This window comes from Meles meles, chromosome 18 (genome assembly GCF_922984935.1).
Source record: "Meles meles chromosome 18, mMelMel3.1 paternal haplotype, whole genome shotgun sequence".
Classification (NCBI taxonomy): domain Eukaryota; kingdom Metazoa; phylum Chordata; class Mammalia; order Carnivora; family Mustelidae; genus Meles; species Meles meles.
Window position 1 is genome coordinate 61,529,888 of NC_060083.1, and position 20,613 is coordinate 61,550,500.

Here is a 20,613-nt window from a genome sequence, read left to right on the forward strand (position 1 = left end):
AGTCAGAGTGGGTCCCAGGAGGGAAGCGACGGGACACGGCCCCCGGGACCCTCCCCACTAGCCCCAGGTCCTTGGGCCCTGCCAGACCAATAGCAACACGTCTTCTAACTTGACCATGGACACGTCCCCCAGCGGGCATGCTCTCTGACATCCTGGACATCCCGTGACCCTCAGCACATGCTCATAATGGGGCCAGCAGGGAGCCCGAGACTCCAGGAATGTGCACATGGGACATGGTCTGGGCACGACTGGAGGGAGGACGGGGCTGGGGGCCGTGCCGGGTGCTCGCTGGCTTCGGGGAGGGTGGAGAGGATAGGGAGAGCAGGCGGTGAGCCACGGGAGGGGAGGAGTAGGGACAGCGCAGGACAGTGAGGCAGGGTGACCAGCTGCCCCCTCCATCCACTGCAGGGCACTGGGCGTTACCCTGGGGTCAGAGCTTCAGCAACGGTGGCCGAGACAAGGGGGCCCTTGGAGTGGACTGAGGGCGACCGGGCCTGACCGCCCCACCACGGCAGCAAGGCAAAGGGCAGGGCAGCTGCGCCCAGGACTACGGCTGCTCCTCTATCCCTCACCGTGTCTGATGTCGTTGGAGTCTGAAAACATGCTGGCAGGGGCTGGGGTGGGGGATGGGAAGGACAGGGACCCCGGGGAGGGGCCTCCATGGGGCTTCGGCAGCCGCACTGGGCACCTGCCACATGTGGGGGTCAGCAGCCCAGAACAGCCAGACCGCGGCCAGAGCTGACGGCAGGGTTGGGGACACTGCAGGGCTTCCCCGGCCTCCGTGTGTCTTCATCTTGGGGGGCTGAGATCCCCCCACACCCCTCCCACCTGCGGTCCTAGGAGCTTAGATACTGGGCATGGGACATGCTGGGGGTAAAGGGCGGAGCTCCAGGGCAGAGCCCCCAACCCCCCCTGCCAGCGGCCCTGCCTCCCTCCCTTTCCTTCCTCCTGACCCCACCCCCATTAGGAAGCCTGCCAGGACGGGCTGGGGAGGTGATGGCTCCGGACCCTGGCCCTGGATCCCTCCCTCCCCCCCCACCCCCCGCCCAGGACAGGACAAGCCCCCCTGAGGAGGGGGCCCAGAGCTCGGGCACGGCCCTCTAGAGAGCAGCCTGAGCTGCTGTGCGGGGACTGGACAGCTGGGTTGGGTTCCCACGTGACCCCTGGCCCCCCAAGCACCAGGGAGCCCCAGGAAGCCGGGGCAGGAGGGCTGAGGTGGGGACCCAGGGAACGAGGGAGGTGTGGACGGTGTCGGAGTCTGCTGATTGCCATGACAAAGCGTGGGGGGCTGGGTGAGCCTCCCAGGGCCGCGCCGAGGCTCTGCTCACTGTGCCCGTGGGTGGGCTACACACCTCCACGTGGCCCCCGGCACCCGGGGTCCTTGGCAGAACCAGAGAACAGGGGACCAGCCAGCTGCCAGGACGAGACACGTCCTACCCTCCAGGACCCGGAGCCTTACTGCACGGACGGCGGGCAGCTCGCTTATACCGGACAATGATGGGCAACGGGCTCCCACACCCAGCCAGGTACACCCCAGCACGCACGTGGGCACGCCTGCACACCCCCCAATGCTGGTGAAGGGGGTGCACGGGGCGTCACCACTGCCTCCTCCCCTTAGGAGAAGAACCGGCCGGAACCGTTCCCTGACCACGTGAGTGTTCCCACAGCAGCCGGGGTCCCCAGGACCTCCCGGGGCTGCCGAGGAGCTCGAGAACCTGCCTGGTCCTGGGGCTCTCCTGGCCTGGGGAGGGCAGGTGCTGCGTGTGAGTGACAAGTGAGTGTGGAGCTCTGGCCTGATCCACGGGGAGCAGACAAAGCAGAGAATGAGGGAACGAGGCTCAGTCCACCCAGGACACGCTCCCAGCCACCGGGCGGGAGACCCTAGCCTCTCCAACACACGGAGGGGAAGGCCGGGGGCGCAGGGACACCGGCATGCAGTAGGCACCTGGCCTCAGGCTGCAGGGATCGGAGCAGGACAGGCCCTCGGGGTTTTGTGGGGAGGGCCCTGCTGTCCTAGAAGGCCCAGGCCCCCGCTGTGATGTCTGGGCAGCCGCCGGGTGGGAAGGATCCAGAGACTGCTTTCCTTCCGATTCGCCCCTCGCCCCGCAGCCAGGCCCCACGTCCCACCTGCCACCCCCCCAGCCAGAGAACTCTCGGAGAACAACGGGAGTCCCACAGACCAGTCAGGAGGGCAGGACTCGGGACTCACTCCATCCCATTCGTCTTTTTCTAAAACACTTCTCTTGGACCAGGCCCTGACCCCATCTGGCCTCGCCGTCCGGTGATTTAGGGCTGAGTTAGACAAGCCCTTCTGAAGATGGTCCGAGGCGGCAGCAGGATAGAGCACACAGCGCAGCTATCACAGGGTCACCGGGCCTGGGGCACCCTGGGGCACCCCCTGGAGGAGGGGTCTCTGCTGGGGCCTTGGACGATGTGTAGGTGTCAGCAGAGGAAGGGCCAAGCCAGGGGGGCAAGGAGGGGTCAAGTCACAGAGACAAGACAGACAGATGTGGTACTCCTGTGCCCAGGGTGCAGGGTCAGGTTGTGGGAGGGGCGCCGAGGGGCCCCCAAAAGCTCCTTTGCTGCCAACAGACCTGGATAGAGGCGGGAGAACACGGTGTGGCTCTGGCCCAGATCCCAGTCCCGTCTCCTCTTTGCAGCCCAGCCCACTCCAGAGCCAGGCGCGACCTCACCTCATGGGACGTGAGTCCTTCTGCACCGCAGCACACCTCTGGCACACGTGGGGGTCAAAGGGCTTCCTCCCCGAAGCCGGAAGTTTGCTCCTGCAGGTCTGGCTTCGGTCACAACCTCCCCCTTGCTCCTCCGGCGTGCTCCCCTACCCCCTGCATACTCCTGCAGGGTGGGTGGCGCCCACGGCATCAAAACCCACAACTCCCGAGGGCCGCCGCTGCCACAGCGGGCCGTCTGGGGACCAGGCAGGTCAGAAAATAGCTCCCAGCCCCCCTCCCTGGCTGTCCCTGCTGAGAAGTAGGAGGGAGGAGGGCAGACCTGGGCCGCCACTCACGCTCCCCGTAACCTTGGGTCCCATTAGACGAGCGGTGCCATCCCAGCCTCACCTCTCGGAGCCCGGCATAATGGGACATTAGGAGAGAATTGAATTTCCCTTTAATTACAATCGCCTACAGATACTGCTTCATCTGTAATCGGGTACTTAATGTGGTTTCCCTCTTGCCAGCACGGGGCTCCCTGCACACACATGGTCCCGGCCACATGCATGCGGTGGGTGGGGGCCAGGCTCCACCCCTTGGGCGCTGCCGCCGGACGCGCTCGTCCTCCGCCCGCCCTGTGAGGCCCGGCTCCGCGGCAGGCCAGACCCACCACACGCGGGCCGTCCGTGTGGCCGTCACATGTCACCCGGCTCACACATGCATGAACTGTCCTAATAGGCAGACGGAAGCATAATTTTTCCTCTGATTACATATTCAGCACTTCTGAGAAAATGAGATTTTAGTAATTCAATTGGACTGAGAAGCAGGGCTATAATAAAATGAAATTTGTAAAAATCGTGCAGTTAAATTAGTTAAATGGAGAGGAAGAAGCTGTGGAAACCTGACCCCTCGGTCTCCTAAGGACTAATCAGACATTTGAACTCGGTTGTGCTAACAAAGCCCGGGGGTCTGCAGGGGTGCAGGGGACAGACAGACAGGTGGGCAGCCGGAGAGCCGCTAGCCAGGGAGAAGGCAAGAGAGCGGCGCTGGAGGAAGGAGGGGGCCGCGAGCGGGGAGGATGCAGGTGGCGGGAATGGAAAAACCCCAGAGCACACTTTCTGCCTCTGGCGGTTCTCGGACTCCCGTGTTCCCACCCCCCACCCCGGGGCCACCTGGAGGGGGAGGGAGTTGCCAAGGGGATCCAGGTTTGTGCGAGAGCTTACAGGGATGTCCGGAGCAAGCGCGGGCAGGCCAGGGGCCGTCCGGGGTGGGGGGAGACAGTGACAGCTGGGGACAGCCACCTCCCACCCACGAACAGAGAGACTCCAGCTGCGGGGGAGACAGTGAGCTTCCCCTTCCTGCGGCCTCTGCCCCACCCTGCCCCACCCCTGCTCCGAGCCCCTGCACTGCAGGGACAAGGCGTTTGGGAGCTGGCTTTGCAAAACTCGGGGAGCTGCGCAGCCCGGCACTGAGTTCTTGCCTGATGCAGCAGGCCTGGGGTCTCCTGGCTCAGTCCTCTGGGACCCTGAGTGTCTGGGGTGTCGAGACAGGGTGTCAGCAGCAATGCTGGGGAGGCCTCGGATCAGCAACAAGGGTTCAAGTCCACCCTCCTGGCTGGGGCGCGCCTCGGGGAGGGGCGAGGAGAGGCCCGGAGGCATCTCGCACACCGTCCTTCTGACTCCCAGCCAGACCCTCTGTTTTCAGGGAACTGTCATCCAGGAGAACATCCTTCTGGGAAGACCCAGAAGAGATAACAAGTCCCCAGAGCCTGAGAGCCAGAGGACAAGACTCGACAGAGATGAAAGCGGCCGCCCAGCCCCGCCTTGTGCCCAGGTCCTGCCCGCACCCACATACCATGGGTTCCGAGCTGCTGGGGCGAGAAGCCCCAGAGGAAGGCCCCTGAGGGGCAGCCGGTGGTGGCCGATGCAAAAGCCGTGTAGACGGGGTGCTCCCCTTTGTGGGGCCCCCACCAGGGCCCAACAGGTGCGGCGACAGCCTCCCCACATTCAGCTTCTCTGTGCCCAGGTGCTCGGGGCAGCTCCTGGCCAGATGGCGTCCAGACAAGCCTGCTGCAGCCCACCCTGCCTGGCCTGCACAGAGCCTTCACCCAAGACGGCCCGATGCTGAGCCCTGCAAACAGGATGGGCCCCAGGGAGGGGGCGGGCTTGGAGGGCGGGTGGGAGCTGCCTCCGCCCCCTGCCCGGAGCGGGTTCTGGAGTGTCCGCAGAAGCAGCATCCTCCTCCCTCCGCTGGCAGGGCCCACCTCGGGGCCACGACCCTGGCGGCTGGGGCCGAGGCAGAGGGGAATCAGTAAGGAAGCCCGGAGGTGCTGGTGTCAGAATTCTTCCCCGTCTGGCTCTACGGAGGGAAAGGTCGGGAAGACGGCAAGTCCCAGGCCCTCCGGAGGGGTGGGCTTCACTGTGATGCTCAGGTTACCCCTGGACCTGGCAGGCCCCCCTCGAGAGGGGCTGCAGGGGAAACCCTGGGGCAGGACCCTGAGGCACATCTAGGGGACTTTGGGGAGACGGGTGTGGCCCCGGGCGGAACACATTCCGGGGTCACTCCATCTAATACTCGAATTCCCCCAGACATAGCTGCCTGTCTACAGAGAGAGGCAGGAGGCTGCAGGGCCGCTGTCGGGGGAAGGAGGACGAGGGCATCCTCTGCCTGGTCTGATCCCCTCCCCTTCTGTGAGGGGGCAAGGGTCCCCGCTCCCAGCGGTGGGGAGGTGCCGCACAGGAAATGTTGGGTGCCTCTGGGAATGGCCACCTTTGCCAATGACTGGCACCACCAGTGGCCTGCAGGGCAGGGGACAGGCCAAGACGGCAGGCTCTCCGGGCTGCGGACAAGGGTGCGCCTAGGCGACCCTTCTCTGAGCCTCACCTGGGTGTGGGTTTGGAGTAGCTTGGCTGGGGGCAAGGGGCCGGGCACGCCCTGAGTTGTCCTGTCCCTCTTCTCCCCGCACCAGCGTCCCCTGGGACCCAGCGTCTAGTCCATCCCCCACTCCGGGCTCCAGGAACAAGACAAGCATCACATGCTAAGGAGGGACCCGGCCACACCCTGGTCCTCCCAGGAGGAGCTGCTCAGGCTCTGGAGCAGACCCGGCGAGCGCGGCAGGGGGCCGCAGGGGCGGCACCCCCGCCCTCCACCCTAGCTCTCCCCGCCGGTGCCCCCTCCCAGGCTGGAGCGAGCCATTCAAATATTTATCCTTGTTTCATTTTCCAAAAGGGGAACAAAGAGAAAGCGATGGAGAGAGGAGAAAAAATCCAAGTTTCTCATTTGAAAGTTAATTAGTCTAATTAGGTCTAATTAAGAGCCCCCAACACAATGCAGCTCACAAATGAGCTGCCGGCTCCTCATCTCCTTTGGTTCTCATTTCAGACTGAGTAGGGGAAGCCTGCAAGGGGGAGGCCATCCTGGGGTCCCCTCCTTCTCTGGGGGGAGGCAGATGGTGGGGGCCGCACGGAGGCAGAGCCTGCGGGCCCGGGTTCCTCCACGGAGGGCCTGACCCAGTGTGATGGGAGGGACGTACACCCCGTTCCCACTCCTGTCCTGTCTGCCAGCTCCATGGGGCATCGGCTGGGACAGTCGGACCTGCCCTCGGGTTTGACCTGACGCTTAACACCAGGCGGTATGTCCACTCCCCAGTTCTGCAGGCCCCCACGCCTCGGGGGAGGTCAGACAGTCATCGGGGGCCGAGTTCTGGTTTGGGGTCCTGCTGTCTGGCTCCCTGGCTGGGAAGGACCAGAGACCCCAGGCCCCGGGTGTGTGGAGTCCCAGGGAGGCAGATGAACACTGCAGAGCTCTGTCCCCGGGACTCCCAGAGCTGCGATGGGGACCCATGCAGGAAGGGTTACAAACCCGGCTTTGCCTCTCCTGCTCCCGGCCCCCTCCCCTCTCTCGCTCCTCGCAGGGCTGGGGCCAGCCAAGCCCTGAGCCCAGAAAAGACACAGGATACCCAGCCCCGCAGCCTCCGGGGATGGGCCCTCCTTCCCGCACCCCCGAGCGCTCCCACCGCAGCATAGCCCCAGAGAGGAGGGTGCCCGGCAGGCTTACGGAGGGGCAGCTGCACAAGACGGAGGCGAGGGCGGGGGTCAGGGGAGCCTGCTGAGAGGCTGACAGCCGGGGGCTGCAGATCGGGCCAAGCAGCCGCCACACGGCTGGAGGGGCTGATTTCTGAACCAGGATCAAAAGCATTAAGTCAGCTTAGCTCTGAGCCACCGACGAAGGGGGGTCCTGAGCCACCCAGGGGGAGCTGATCTGTGGGGGGCATGGAGGGGCTTCAGGAGGATCCCGTGTGAGGGCACGGCTTCGAGAACAGGGACACTGGACACGCAGCACGAGGTCCAGGCCCTGGGAGTGTGCACCCGATCAGGGACACCCGCCCTGCCTGCCGGCACTGCCTTGGCCCGAGCCTGGGGGAGCGGGGCGCTTTGCGGGCAGTGCCCCAGGGCCAGAGCCACCCCCATCTTCTTAGCCTCTCAGTTTTTCTTTTCTGTAAAATGGGCTGATCACCTTTGCCCTGGGTGGGAGGGGGGTGGCAGTCCAAGCCAGGCACGAGGCTGGGGAAATCCTGCCACGGGCTCTCTGGCATCCCCATCAGGCCCCCCTGACCCAAGGCGGTGCTGATCTGGAGGGTGTGTGCGGCCTAGCACTGCGCTGTGCACACGGGCCTGGCAGGGACGCACGGCCCCTGAACCCCACTTCACCGACAGGGCACCAGGCCCCTGAGCCGGAGTCTTTCCAACCTCCCACCCCATCCTGTGCTGGCATTCCCAATCCTCACCCCCAGCCTGCAAATGGCCTGGGGCAGGTCTGCCCGCAACCCCAGAGGGAGAGTCCCTTGGTGGGCGCCCCAGTCTCCCTGGTGCGTTTGCGCCATCCCCGGCCCAGATTTCTGGCTCTGGACTCTCGCAGCTGGCCCCGGCCGGGTCCTGCCAACCTGCAGCCAGAGTGTAGCTGGAGGCGCCGGACGGGCCTCGGGAAGCTGCCTGTCTTGGCATTGGATCCTCTCAGGGTCTCCTGTCGTCCCCTGCCCACGGGCAGCATGAGCCTGCAAAGTTCTAGTAATTTCCAAGGAGGAGAGAGGGGAAGATGCCCAGAGAGCAGCTGTCCAGCTAAAGAGGGCAGGGGTCCCTGGCTGGAGGAACGCCGCAGGGCAGGGTGCGGAGGTGGTCAGCCCCGTATTTACGGGAACGGGAAAACAGGAGAGCTGCCCTGAGAGCCTCAGGTGCCCTGGGGCTCTGGACGCACGAGCTCACTGGGATGTCCTCCCCGAGAGCCCTCACCCTCTGCCCCCCGACTGCTGGAGCACCCCGGCACCCACAGAGGATGAGGGACATTTGGCCAAGCCTCCCATGGACACTTCCAATTCTGAATTAAAATAAATCCCGTCATCAACTTGTGAATAGCACGACTACACTGCATTTGCTCAAACACGAGTCTAAATTGTTAATTTGCTAAATGGAAATATTTAAGATAAACTACAGATTTTGTGACCTGATTTTCGCAATTCCTGTTTCTGGATTTAATGTATTTCCAGCCTGAAAGAGGCCGGCGTCTGTCAGGGCTGACCCCATCCCCAGCCTGGGACTGGCCACTTTGGCTGCACTGAGCCATGGTCGGAGCCCCGGAAGGAAGCACAGATATGCCCCATGGACCCAGGAGGAGACAGACCAGGACGGGGAACGGAGCCAGTGACCAGCAGGCCCTGCGCACTTGCCCTCTGCCCACCACGAGCGTGCCCTGGCCTGGGAGGGGGGAGGCCAGGTGTGCTCGGGGAGGCCCTGCTTCGGGACAACGGAGGGTCCTGCAGGAGGCTCTGGGGACTGGGGCAGAGAGGGTGGCTGGCGAGGGATAGGGCATGGCCTCCTCTGCCAGCCCGTGCAGGAATGAGGGCCACTTGCTGGCTCAGCCTCCCTGCGTGCCGGGTCCTGGCACCCACCCGGGGCCGCGGTGCCCCCATGGGGGCCACTCACTCCGCACTTTCCACAGTCCCCCGTGCTTAGCCATGCAGCGGCCAACTTGGGCCTGCAGCTGTACGTAGGCACAGGCCGCCCCCCCAAACCACCACACAAACACACATGCCAGGCTGCCTCCGAAATGGCTGGGCCCCTGCCCCACCACAGCAGAGGGCCCGCCACAGGGTGCCGGGGCCGGGAGACCATGGGGGGGCATGAGCCGGAGGAGCCAGGCTCTGCACGAGGGCCGCAGAGGCCGGCAGACCCTTCCAGCTTAGGGCCTGCCCACGCGCGTTTGCTCGGGGCCCAGGCACCCGCTCCACGGGCGACCGTTGTCTGGGCTTCGTCAGAAGAAACCAGACGATTTCTCCCCATGCACGCCAGGCAGGGCCAAGCTTGGACAGAGACGCTAGACTAGCAATAAGGAGACCAAACTGGGAAAGCTTAGGGTTCCCCACCCCGGCGGTGCAGGGGCTCCTCCTCTTCCATCCCAAGACCACGCACCCACCTACCCGACGCAGGGTGAACCTCTCCCACGAGACCCCCCGGAGGCCAGCCCGGCACCCGGAACCCCGCTGCCTCCCCGGTCGGTCGGTGAGCCTTCGAGGGCAGAGCCCAGACGTGGAAGGCCTCGCATTACACGACTCTGTCACCGTGGAAGGTTCAGAATAGGGAAATCCACAGAGACAGGGAACAGACTGGTGCTTGGCCGGGGGCTGGGGGCAGGAGTGGGGAAACAGCTAGAGAATGTTCTAGGACTGGACGCTAATGACGGTCACAAAACTTGGTGAGTGTACTAAAACCGTCCGACTCTAGGCTTCTTAAGGGCGTACTTTATGGCATGCGTTTCATCTCAGTAAAGAGGGACCCCAAACAGGAACCATGCACGGCAAGATACAGTGGACGGTGCAAGAGATGAACTGAGCTTGCTCATGCCTAGAACACTCTGCCCCTCGAGCCTCAGAACTCCCCCAGGGGCTGTGAGGGAAGACCCCCTCCCATCTCCAACACCTGGGCCACTCAGCCACTTCCCTGCTGGCCGGCACGGAGCGGGCACCTGGCCGGTTGGACAGGGCAGACCACTCGCTCCCCAGGCAGCCAGTGGAGGGAGGGCGGGGTCTCCAGCAGCAGGTTTACTGAGCACCTGCTACGTGCCAGGCAGTGTTCTGGAAGCTGGGGAACCAGCAGGGAACCAGAGACAAGAAGCCCTTCCCCACGAGAGGCGAGCAGATAAACCAGTAAGACGCACGACGTGCCAGATACCCATAAAGGCCACGAACGAAAATGCAGCAGGGTCGAGAGAGGGCTCATGAGAGGAGCAGAGTCTTGAAGGAAATGAGAAAGCACATCGGGCAGGTGTCTGGGGACTGGCACCCCCCGGGGGAGGGCACGGCAAGGACAAGGGTCAGAAGGCAGGAGCTGCCCGGCAAGAACCACGAGTCCTCCTGCCAGGTCGGCGGGCACACCCCCAGCCCAGCTCCAGGGGACGCTGCGTGTCAGCTGCCCCCTCCCCCAGGGCCAGAATCACTCCCACCCCCTTGCCTGGGAGGCCTTCCCAGGTGGCGCACAGGTGAGCTCTACCTGTGACCTTCCCGCCCCTCCCTCAGGTGCGCCAGCTCCCGTCACCTTCCACCCCGAAGGCTCTCACAGGTGGCCCCCTCAGCCAGCCCCGAGCCCCGGCCGTGTGCTTCCGTGGCCAGGTGTCTGGCGGTGGCTGGTGACACAGGGAGGCAGGCGTGGGGCCGCCGCTTCTCTGGAACGAGGTCGTTGGCTGCCCCAGCGACCTGGCAGAGATGCTCTGAGCACGTCCGCGGCCAGGATCCAGGAGGGCCGGCCAGGGCTGCAGCCGGGCTCGGGCCGGATGTTGAGGGAGAACAAGAGGTAAAGGTGTTAAGCTTCCAAAAGGGTAGAGCAGGCTTTTCATATCTGTCCGGGGCACTCTCTGGTCTAGCTGAACAGGCCGGAAAGGAGGCCGGGAGAGGGAGCAGGACCCGGGGGTCCTTCACTGGGACGTGTGGCCCAGCCTCGCGCCGGCAGGAGGACTCCTGGGCCAGCGGGGGGAGGTCTTTCTCCCCCATGGAGCGAGGGCCTGGGGCTTCTGAGGGCTGAGTGCACAAGGCCAGGGTCGGGGCTACGGCCCCCAGAACAGCCCACCCACCACGCAGCAGCTCCAACCTCAAGCCAGAAACCACCGATTCCACAGAGGCGCTCTTCTCCACGGCCTGGGGGGATGGGAAACATCCAAAATCTTCCTTATTCAGCCCATCCCCTCCCTCTCCTCACCGCCTAGCCCCAGGTCAGGACCCGCTGTCTTCTGCTCTGCCTGCAGTCTCTTTCCCCATCCCAGACTCGTCCTCCTTACCTGCAGGCCTGATCACGTCGCAGCCCTGCTCAAGGCTTCCCGTACTTTCCTACTTCCTATGGAGAAAAGTGCAAACTTCTCAGCCAAGACCCCAAAACTCTAACTGTTGCCCTCTCCTTTATGGCCCAGGTGCCAGGCCCTCCGCAAGGGTGAACCCACTCGCCTGTGTCTCTCCGTGTAAACTGTTGCCTGCCTCGTGGGATGGTCCAGATTCACCACGGACCCCGCACCCCTGTCAAGGCAGAGCCCAGCTGCTCTGAGCCGTCCCTGCAGATGTCCCGCTGGAATCTTCCAGACCTGCGCCGCCCACGGCAGCAGCCACCCCGGCCACGGCGCATCTGAGACGTGGCTGGCCTGTGTGCAATGGGCCACGAGCAAAAAACACGGAGTGGCTTCCGAAGATTTCGTGTGAACCAAGAATGCCAGGTATCTCGGTCACGCTTAGATGGAGGGGATGTTGCGGTGAACATATTCTGGGCCGGATGAGATAAAAGATAGCATTAAAATGAATTTCATCTGTGTCCTGGCACTGTGGTAGAGGGAGCTTCTACAAAACTCAGCCCCGCCGTGTGGCCACCATTACACTTCCGTGGACGGCGCTGCTCTGGGTCAGAGGTTGGCAAAAGTTTCCTGTGAAGTCGCACACTTCCCCAGCAAATATTTTGTGCCTTGCGGGCCATATGGTCTGTGCCACACTGGCGGACGCTGCCGCAGACAGCACGTGGACCCAGGCGCGTGGCCATGTTCCAACACCACTTTTTTATAAAAACAGACGGTGGGATGGATCAGCCTAGTGGTCTCTGCTGTAGATTGCCAGTTTCCAGACTTTTGAAAAGGATTACTCAGTAAAATGTATTTTTGAAGAAAGGGGGAATGGGGGAGATTGATTCCAATTGCTTTATTGTGCCAAATTAAGGACATCCAAAAATAAAGAAAAAAAAAACCAGCAGGTATCATTGTAACTTAACTCAAATGGGCATTTCAAGCACAAAGACAGATTTAGGTGTAAGAAATCATCCCTCCATTCAGAATCTCAGCTTTCTGACCCGGCCCCTGGGCAGGCGGAAACTGTCAGGGACGCAGGCCGTGTGCAGGCTGGTGCTGGCACGGTCCGGAGGACGTGATGGGGCTCAGACCCCCAGCCACAGGAGGGATCACAGGGCCACGCCATCCACACCCCCTGAAGGACACCGAGTCCCAGAGCAGGGTGACTCTCCTGACCCTCCTTCCGTGCCGACTCTGATGGAGAAGGGGCTGCATTTCTAGCAAGCTCCCTGGGCTGCTGGTCCAAAGACGAGATGGGAACAGCGAGACCTGAGATCTGCGTTATCCAGCGGAACTTTCTGCAATGATGGAAATGATCTAGCTCTGCCCAGCAGGGTAGCCATGACCCTGCACGGGCAAAGAGCCTTAGACACGTGGCTGGTCTGAACAGGTGCCTGCCGTATGCATACGGGACTTCGGAACTTAGTACAAAAACAAAAATGCAAACCATCTCGCCAAGAACTTATACTGACCCCATGTTGGGGGGATATTTGGGATATATTGGGTTAAGTAACACGTAATTCATCTCTTCTGCTGCTTTTCGCTTCTTTTAAGTGGCTGCTACCACTTTCCCACCGGCTGGTACTGCATTTGTACCATATTGGAGAGCATCACTCTGCAGCCTCTGAGACAGTGAGCCGGCTAGCCTCTGTCGAATTCCTCTGGTGACAGGGAACTCACCACCTCCCCTAACAACCAATGCCGAAGTTGGGAGATTACAGTTATAACTGTCCTTCCACATTTTCCTTTAAAGCCACTGTCCCTTCCTACTCTCTGGTCCTGTCCAGGCACAGAGGGCCTGCTCTCCCTGATGTGACCACCTGCTGGCCTTGGAAATGGTCAGACTTTCCAGATTGTGGTTGAGCCCAGGATGCCATGAGTCAGTCCTCCTGACCAGCCGCCCATAAAAACAGCTTCCCTACGGATGATGGAACAAATCCATCCCTGTGCACAGGCTCTCCATTTCCAACCCCATTTCCCAGGGGCAGGTGGCCCCGACCCGTCCCCGAGCTGGTTTACTGTGAGGAACTGAGGCCCAGGTGGAGGGCAGCAGGACAGGCAGAGCTGCGATCGGAACCCGACCCTTCCTGAGTGTTAATCCAGGCTTCATCCCCGTGCCTCCCCCGTGCGGCTGGAGACGGCGGTGAGTTCCCACTTTGCTCCCCTGCTCCCGGGAACCCCCCAGTACCTGTCCTGAGTTCTGCACACGTGGCGTGCGGTCGCTGAGCCCCAGGGAGGGCCGTTGTTATCAGTGACCCCTGACCCCAGAATCACCGCCAGGGCACCTCAATGGCTCACGGGCTGAGGACCTTCACATCTCCTGCTTGTTTCCCTGGTTCAAAGTGCTCGGTCAGATTCCTTCCGAATTCCCAACCTGCTCATCTGCAGCAGGAGAAACAACAAGGAGAGTCGTGCTGGCCCCGGGGGGAACAGGGCCCCTCCCTCCACAGAGTCCCCGAGCACCGGGTGCTTGGCTCCCCCGGGGCTGGGGCTGTGACTTCACGGTGGCTTTCTGCTGCCTTCTCAACACAGGTGCGTGCACTCACGCATGTACACATGCACAGTCACACACGAGCACACACAGTACACAATCACGCACACACAGACGTACACACACACACACACGCAGGAGCCCACACGGCCCTGCGGCCCCGCTGCTGCTCCCCTGCCCAACACACTGAAGCTGCCCACTCGGGGTGCCCGAGACACGGACAGCACGTCTGTGTTGGTGGTGACAGGACAGGCACGGGCCGGAAGGAGCATACAGGACCCTCTACAGCCCCCAGAGCCCTCTGGAGGGGAGAGAAAGAAGACGTCATGTCCCATCGTAGACACACAGAAGCCTGGGCCTAGACGGGAAGACGTGGGCTGGCTCCCCCCTGGGAGTGGGGCCCGTGGCATCCAGAGCGGACCAGCCCGAGGCCTCCAGCTCCCACTCCAGCCGCAGTGGGTCTCCCTCCAGAACTGCACTCGCTCTCCTCGGGGGGCCCACACACCATGGACCCTCTGCGCCCATGGCACTCCGGTCTGGGAACACAGTCCTGCTCCAGGCCCCGCAGCCGCTGGCGGAACCATGTCACCACCTGGCCTCTGGGCTGGCAGGCCGGGAGGGGGCTGCAGGGGGCCGCACGAGCCGGCCGGAGTTCAGGACAGGAGGAGGGGCTGGAATCCCCCGGGAGGAAGAGGGGGTGACGGGGAGAAGCAGAGGGAACATGAATACAGAAAAGGAGAGAAAGTAGGCCGGGAGGGAAGAAGGGGGAGAGGCTTAGAAGCATGGAAAATTCTGGATGCGAGAATGAATGAGGGCGGAAGACAAAGGCTGGAGGCCAGTCAGGAAGCAGAGAGAGACGCTAGGACGAAAGAGGCCAAGGGCAGGTGGGGACGGCCCTGGGCAGCCTCATCAGGACCTCCGAGGTCTGGGGGGACTGGTTAAACCCTGCGTCGGGCAGTAAGGGAACCCCTTCTGCAGCGACTGCATCTCCAGGCCTGGGCTAGAATCCACCCCTGGCCACAGAGACCCCGAGGGTGCCCCGGTCCCACACCACCAGGAGCTTTGGGCCCAGCCCACAGGACCACTGCCTTTGGGGCCCGAGTTGGTCGCCAGGAGTCGCAGGCGCCATCCCAGAGCCGCTGACATCCCAGAGCACTGCCGGCCCCTGCTCTCCCCCTGGAGCCCCACGTTCTGCTCCGAGCCACCCCAGGAGGCTGTCCCCAAGACCAAAGACAGGAGCAGAGGACACTCGTGCTGGCACCTCAGCCTCGCCTCCGCCAGGACGGCCGCCATGGGTGATCCCCGAGCTCAGTGCGGTGGGCACAGGCTCCGTCCGGGCCGTGGAGGGAAAGGGACAGGCCGCGGGCAGAGTCGGCCCTGATGCAGCGTCCTTCCCTGCCCTCTGGGGACCTCCCAGCACGCCAGCCGCCGTCGACTGAGCCCACGGACCACTGTGCCTGCTCCCCGGGTCCTGCGGGCCACACATGGGCCTTCGGGACGGGGCTTCTCTGTACTCAATAAGCACCCGGAGCCTCAGTACAGGTGAATCCCCTCTCAGACTCCCCAGGGGTCCCTGTAGGCAGGGAAGGTGCAGGCTAAGCCAACCTTTCACGTGTGATTCTGGGAAACGGGGCACGTCATTCGAACCTCGGTCACCAACTGTAACTATGGGAAACAGACACAGGCCTCCCTAGCGAACTGGAAAACCCTACAAACGCTACCCCAGAAGAGTCTGCCACGCCCCACCTGCTTTGAGGGCCAGTGACTGACCCGGCCACCCCCAGCCCCTCAGGCCCGAGACACGCACATCTGTCCACATTACAACACACTGGCTTGAAAGACGCCCCACGCGTCTCCACCTCTGGGCAGGGACACCCCACGGGGCCACCGGGGCTCCCAGGCCACTCTACTCTGCACAGACTTCATGCTCAGTGGGGTCTGAACACGGAGCGGCCCTTGGGCTGCACCCCAAGCGGGTCTCCCTCCAGACCATCACTCCTCCCCCTGCCCGTCTCCCGTGCTCATCTGGCCGGCACACCGCGCTCCCTGCTCACGCTCTCCAGGGAAACCCACTCACCCCACAGGACAAGAGTCAACAAAGCAGGCCACTTCCACTCTCCCCAACCCAAAAGGAATCTCCGAAACGCCGTTGGCTAAAAGTCCGCAGGCACGACGAGAGCTCGCACCTCACGGAGGCTCCCGTCCTGTCACTTCAGCTCTGCCCGTGGCTGGGAGGCGGTCAGAGGGCAGATGCTCCTGGGTCCTTGGCAGCCTCTGGCCCAAGACACACCCGAGCCTTGATCCTCGGGTGGAAACCAGGCTCTGCTTGTCGGTGGCATCCCCCAACCTCCATGTGCCTCGGTTTCCTTAACCGTGAAATGTGCACGCACGCTTGGCCGATTCTGCAACAAACGTGGGCCGCCAGAGCGCTAACTGGGCAGGAACCCACAGAAATCACTGGGTGACTTCGGCGACCAGACGACCACAACGGCCCAGACTGCGACAGCAGTTCCTTCTGAAGACTCGGACAAGCTTCTGTCCTGGGCCTGGCCCTCCCGCGGGCCAGGGTGTACTCACAGGCCCGTGATGTCCGCAGCAGCAAGCATGTCCCAGACGGGGTTCCTGCAGTCACACCAAGGAGACAGGCCAACAGCCCAGGGGACAGACAGCGGCCCCGGGCGCACTCGGGCACATGAGAAGCTGCAGGCCCTTTGCCACGGTAACTAATCCTATGAAAAGTTCTATCGAGGGGCGTTGCCACCCCCCAAAAGCGATTATTAATAAGCGACGAGCTTCCTAACAATCTCAAATAGACCCAGAATTCCCCGGCCACCCCCAGAAGCCCCCGGGTCCCAGAGCCCGAGGGAGTGCCGCTCCCCGTCAGCGACTCCAACAAGCAACCAGCCTCACGCTGGCAGCTGGGTGCAAAGGCCACACCCTCCATGGAAACTTCCGGAGGCTGCCAGTGTCTTCGAGGGCAAGCGAGGCTATCCGTGATTTCATCTCGGTTGAGGGCAGAAGGAAGATGAGATCAACAGAGCTCGGAACGCAGCCCTCAGGAAGGTGCCGCTCGCCGTCTCCAGGGCCCGCTCTCCCTCCGACCAGCCAGACCCACGGGCGCAGCCCCACCCCGGCACCAGCGCTCCTGTGCTCCTTCCTACGAAACTTAAGGCCCTTGTATCTCTCCCCCAGAGTGACTTCCCGGCTTCGCCATGGGATATGGTGATAAGATTTCCCTACAGCACGCTGCCGCTTAACAGTAAGTCAGGAGTGTGACAAATTCTCACTTTTCGGCCCCGGGGCTTTCCCTCCTGCTCCCTACAACTGTCTTCTCCTGGGGCCCAGACGAGGGCCTCACAGGGCATCTTACCGAGCTTCTCGATTTGCAGACGAGCTCCTCCGTGCTCTGAAAGGTGACCGGTACCGACCTCACGCCTTGCACCTGTGTCCCAGCCCAGGATCCCTGGGGGGGCCAGATGTGGGGGGACCAGGGCTCTGGGCTGCCCTGTGGGGGAACTGAGGGACTCACAGGGAGCCCTCGGTGGGCTCCACACCAGGCTGGGCAGGTGGGGAAACCGAGGTTGCCCGGGGCCCCTCGGGTAAGCTCTTAGCAAATACCAGAGCCCGGACAGCAGCTGGACGTCTCCTGGGGTCGGTGACCCGACGCTGTGCAGCGGCCAGTTAGGACTCGGACAATCACCAGCTCCGCTGAGAGGCTGGGAGGAGGGACGCCTGACGACGAGTGTCTCTAATGAATTACAGTCTCGGAGGGGACTCAGCCCGGTCTCTGCACACGTGGGGCTGAGCCCATGCAGCAGGAAAAGCCTCCACTCCGTCGCTGCGTTACCAGAGCACGGAATTCTGTTGGTTGACGTTTCACCTTCTAATTGCAAGTCTGAAAGCCTGTGTGCCGCCGGCGCTTGCCTGTTTAAATTCTGCGTCTCAGTGTGCCGCAAACCACGTCTCGTGTCCTGCCTGATTTCTCGTGTTCGCTCCTGCTCCTCCTCTCAGGTGTGCGGCCGAGACTCAGCCCAGAGCCTGCCGACGACACCAGGGCTCACTCACGCAGACCTGCGAGGCGGGGCTGTGGGGAAGGCGAGCTCTGATCCCAGATACCTGCCCGGGAGCCGCCTGGGACCCCCTCCTCCCGTAGCCTCCACTTCAGGGGACATGGGAGGCTCTGTCTCCCTCCAGAGGTGGTGGGGGACAAGCAAGGTCTCCAACGACCCGTCATTATTTGTTTCTCGCCGACCCTGGACCACCAGAGCTGTGTGTGCTCCCAGAAGCCTGTGTCCCTACAGAGAGCCAGGAAATGGCTGCATTCGAGCTCTCTCTCGGCCCTTGGAGACACACGGCCACGCGCTGCAGACTGCTTCGGAGGAAACAGGGTACTTCAAGCCTGGCCCAGTGGGCACGCTCGGGTTTTCCCAGAGACGATTGTGCTCATGGCTGACACCCACTCGGGATGGCTATGGCCCACTGGCATCTTCTCCCCTTACTGCTGCCCCTCCAGAAAGCTCCAAGTGCCACCAACTGGGGATGCACTGACCCAGCCCTGGAGGGACTGGCGTGCCTTCCTCTGGGTCGTGTGGCAGGGTAGGCTCACCCCAACCACAGCACAGGCCTGACACCGTCAAGGCAAGGCCATTTGCCAGTTTCCAGAGGCTTGTGGCTACTTCATTGTAACTCAACCCTCCCGTTCGGCCTGAGAGGACGGGATGCTCTCATTCTCCTTCGCAGAGGAAGATCCTGAGGTTCAGAGAGGTGAACTGACTTGCCTAATACAGCCAGTACACTGCAGATGAATCTCCAACCCACTGTCTGCGTAGGGAGCCGGGGTCTCCTGGGGTCTGGCAGCCCCAGGGAGCTCCCATGTGTGGCCATGGGGGTGGGGCAGATGCTTCCTACCTGAGCGGGTCTGCTAGGTGCGCTCCTGACTTAACCTGTGGGCTTGTTAGAAATGCAAATTCCCGGCCTCCCCCCCCCCAGCGGTCCCCAAGTGACTGCTGCACTCACGGAAATTTGGTATGACCTGGAAGGCTGACCTCCCAGGTCCACCCTGACCGTCTGCAACTCAAATGACGATGTGGAATTTGGGGAGTCGGTCACGGCCTAGGCTTGGATACCTGCCTGCCTGGGGGGATGGGAGGTCCCTCAGCAGCTCCTGTCACCACTGAGCTGTGCCCAGGACTGCCCAGATGTCACAGGTGGTCCTAGGGAGGGTGGGAGCAAGGGCCAAGGTCTGTGGATCACAGGCCACTTTGGTGGCCCTTTGTGTCTCACCAGTGGTCAGCACCCCCCCCCACCCCGGCCCATCCCTTCCTCTGCAGCTGCTGACACGCTCAGCAATCCCACTGCGTGGATCCCTGTAAGGGGCTGACCTGAGTGCCGAGCAGCCTAGGGACCGACCTGGCCCCATCTTTGCCTGCGCGTCCACACCTCCTCCTGAGCCGCCTGCAATGGCCCTTTCTGTCTTGGCTCCCTGGGGAGCCCAAGGGACACAAAATGGCAAGAACCCACCAACCAAAGGCCCAGCCCCTCCTGGAGCCTGTCACTGTCTCCAAGAAACACACCTTCAAATGCATACACCGGAGAGGTGGTGGACGGACATGTTCACTTAAGACTCTCAGGCCTGGCCTGACCCTGACTGTCAGCTGCGGTGATCCCCTCTACCTCCTGCCTCCCACCTCCACATCCAGGCCCACCTGCAGACCCGGTCCCAAGGGAACCCTCCCCGCTGGGGCGTGCAGGCCCCAGGACCGTCAGCCTGAAGATCTCCAGGCCTCTCCAAGCAAGCAGCCGCCCCCACCCCTGCAGACCCAGGTAGAGGTTCGGGGTGCTAAAGATAAAGCAAGCAGCCCCAGAGTGCCGGGAGGGAGGCCGAGCCTGGAGGTGTGGGCGGTCTGGGGGTGAGGCAGGGTACCGCAGCCCCCAGCCGGCTGTGGCTGGGCCGGCACTGGGATCCGCAGCCCCGAGAGACCAAGGAGCCTGGGGGAGGCGAGGAAGTGCCCCCTCCATCCCCAGTGCAGGCCTGGGACCGCACTGATTCCGCATTGGGTGGGATCGCAGGACCCCCGCCCCGCACACCAAGGCATGCGGGCGGGCAGGCAGCGGCTGCTGTTCTGTGCGCACCTCCCGGGGAGCGTCCTGGGGCTTTGGGGGCTCAGAGTCGCTCGTCTTTCTGCCCCCCTCACCAGCCCGAGCTTCCTGCGCAGCCCGGCAGATCGTACAAGTCTGGCCCCAGCCCCCTCCCCGGGCCGGAGCTCCGGGGCCTCCCTCGCCAGCCCCATCAGGCGGGTGGCCCGTCTCCCCCGAGGCCCGCGCGCGGTCCCCGCTGCAGCAGAGCTCGGCGCCCCCGCCGCTCCCGCCTCCGCGCGGCCCCCCGGCTTTCCCGACGCGGCCGGGGAGGGGCCCAGCTCCCCGCCCCCGCGCCCCCCGCGGCCCGGCGCGAAGTTCCCCAAAGTGACCGCGGCGCCGAGAACCCCCGCCCCCTCCCCTCCGGCTTCCCCCGAGACTCCGCCCGCCGCCCCCTCCCGCGCCTTCGGAAAAGTTGCGAGCGACGCCCCAAACTCCGGCCCCCCGCCCCGCGCCGCGCGCGCCCGGGGCGACCCCGCGCTCGGCCGCCGCTCCCCCCCGCCGGGCTCCGGCGCCATGACGCGGGGAGCGCAGCGGGGCCCCGGCGGCGGCGCGGAGGCGGCCGAGCGCGGGGTGGGCGGCGGCGCGGGGCGCACGTGCGCCGGGCGGGGGGCCGCGCCGGGCCGGGGGCCGCTTACCTGTTGGAGGTAGAGGAAGGCGGGCGGGCAGGGCACGGAGTGCGGGAGCATGCTGCCGGAGTTGGACAGCAGGAGGCAGCCCGAGTTCGCCATGGAGCACAGCATGGGGCGGCAGGGGGGCGCCCGGCGGCGGCTCTGCGCTCGCTGCGCGGCTCGCACCCTCCGCGCGTCCCTCGGTGTGTGCGCGCGCCCTGCCTCCCGGGCGCCCTCTCGGTCTCCTCCTCCTCCTCTTCCTCCTCGGCCCTCCCCTCCCCCTCGCGGCGCTCCTCAGGAGGGAGGCATGGACGGCGAGCGGCGCGCCTCTGCCCGGTGC

At 63.7% G+C, this 20,613-nt stretch overlaps 1 protein-coding gene across 9 annotated transcripts in view; it reads right to left on the bottom strand.

Moving 5' to 3' along the window:
• The window catches only part of RBFOX3 (RNA binding fox-1 homolog 3), a 391,647-nt gene that overhangs the window by 56,053 nt on the left and 314,981 nt on the right, over positions 1 to 20,613 (bottom strand). For 2 of the 9 annotated variants that reach the window (XM_045986476.1, XM_045986467.1), the window contains exon 1: positions 20,301 to 20,512. The exons of 4 other annotated variants lie outside the window; for them this stretch is intronic. In XM_045986476.1, coding sequence (XP_045842432.1) covers positions 20,301 to 20,405 — 105 coding nt within the window. In that variant the 5' untranslated portion in view covers positions 20,406 to 20,512. Of the gene's footprint in view, positions 1 to 20,300; positions 20,515 to 20,613 lie in introns of those variants that run through there. 3 more of the 9 variants (XM_045986471.1, XM_045986469.1, XM_045986468.1) reach the window with 2 other exon arrangements.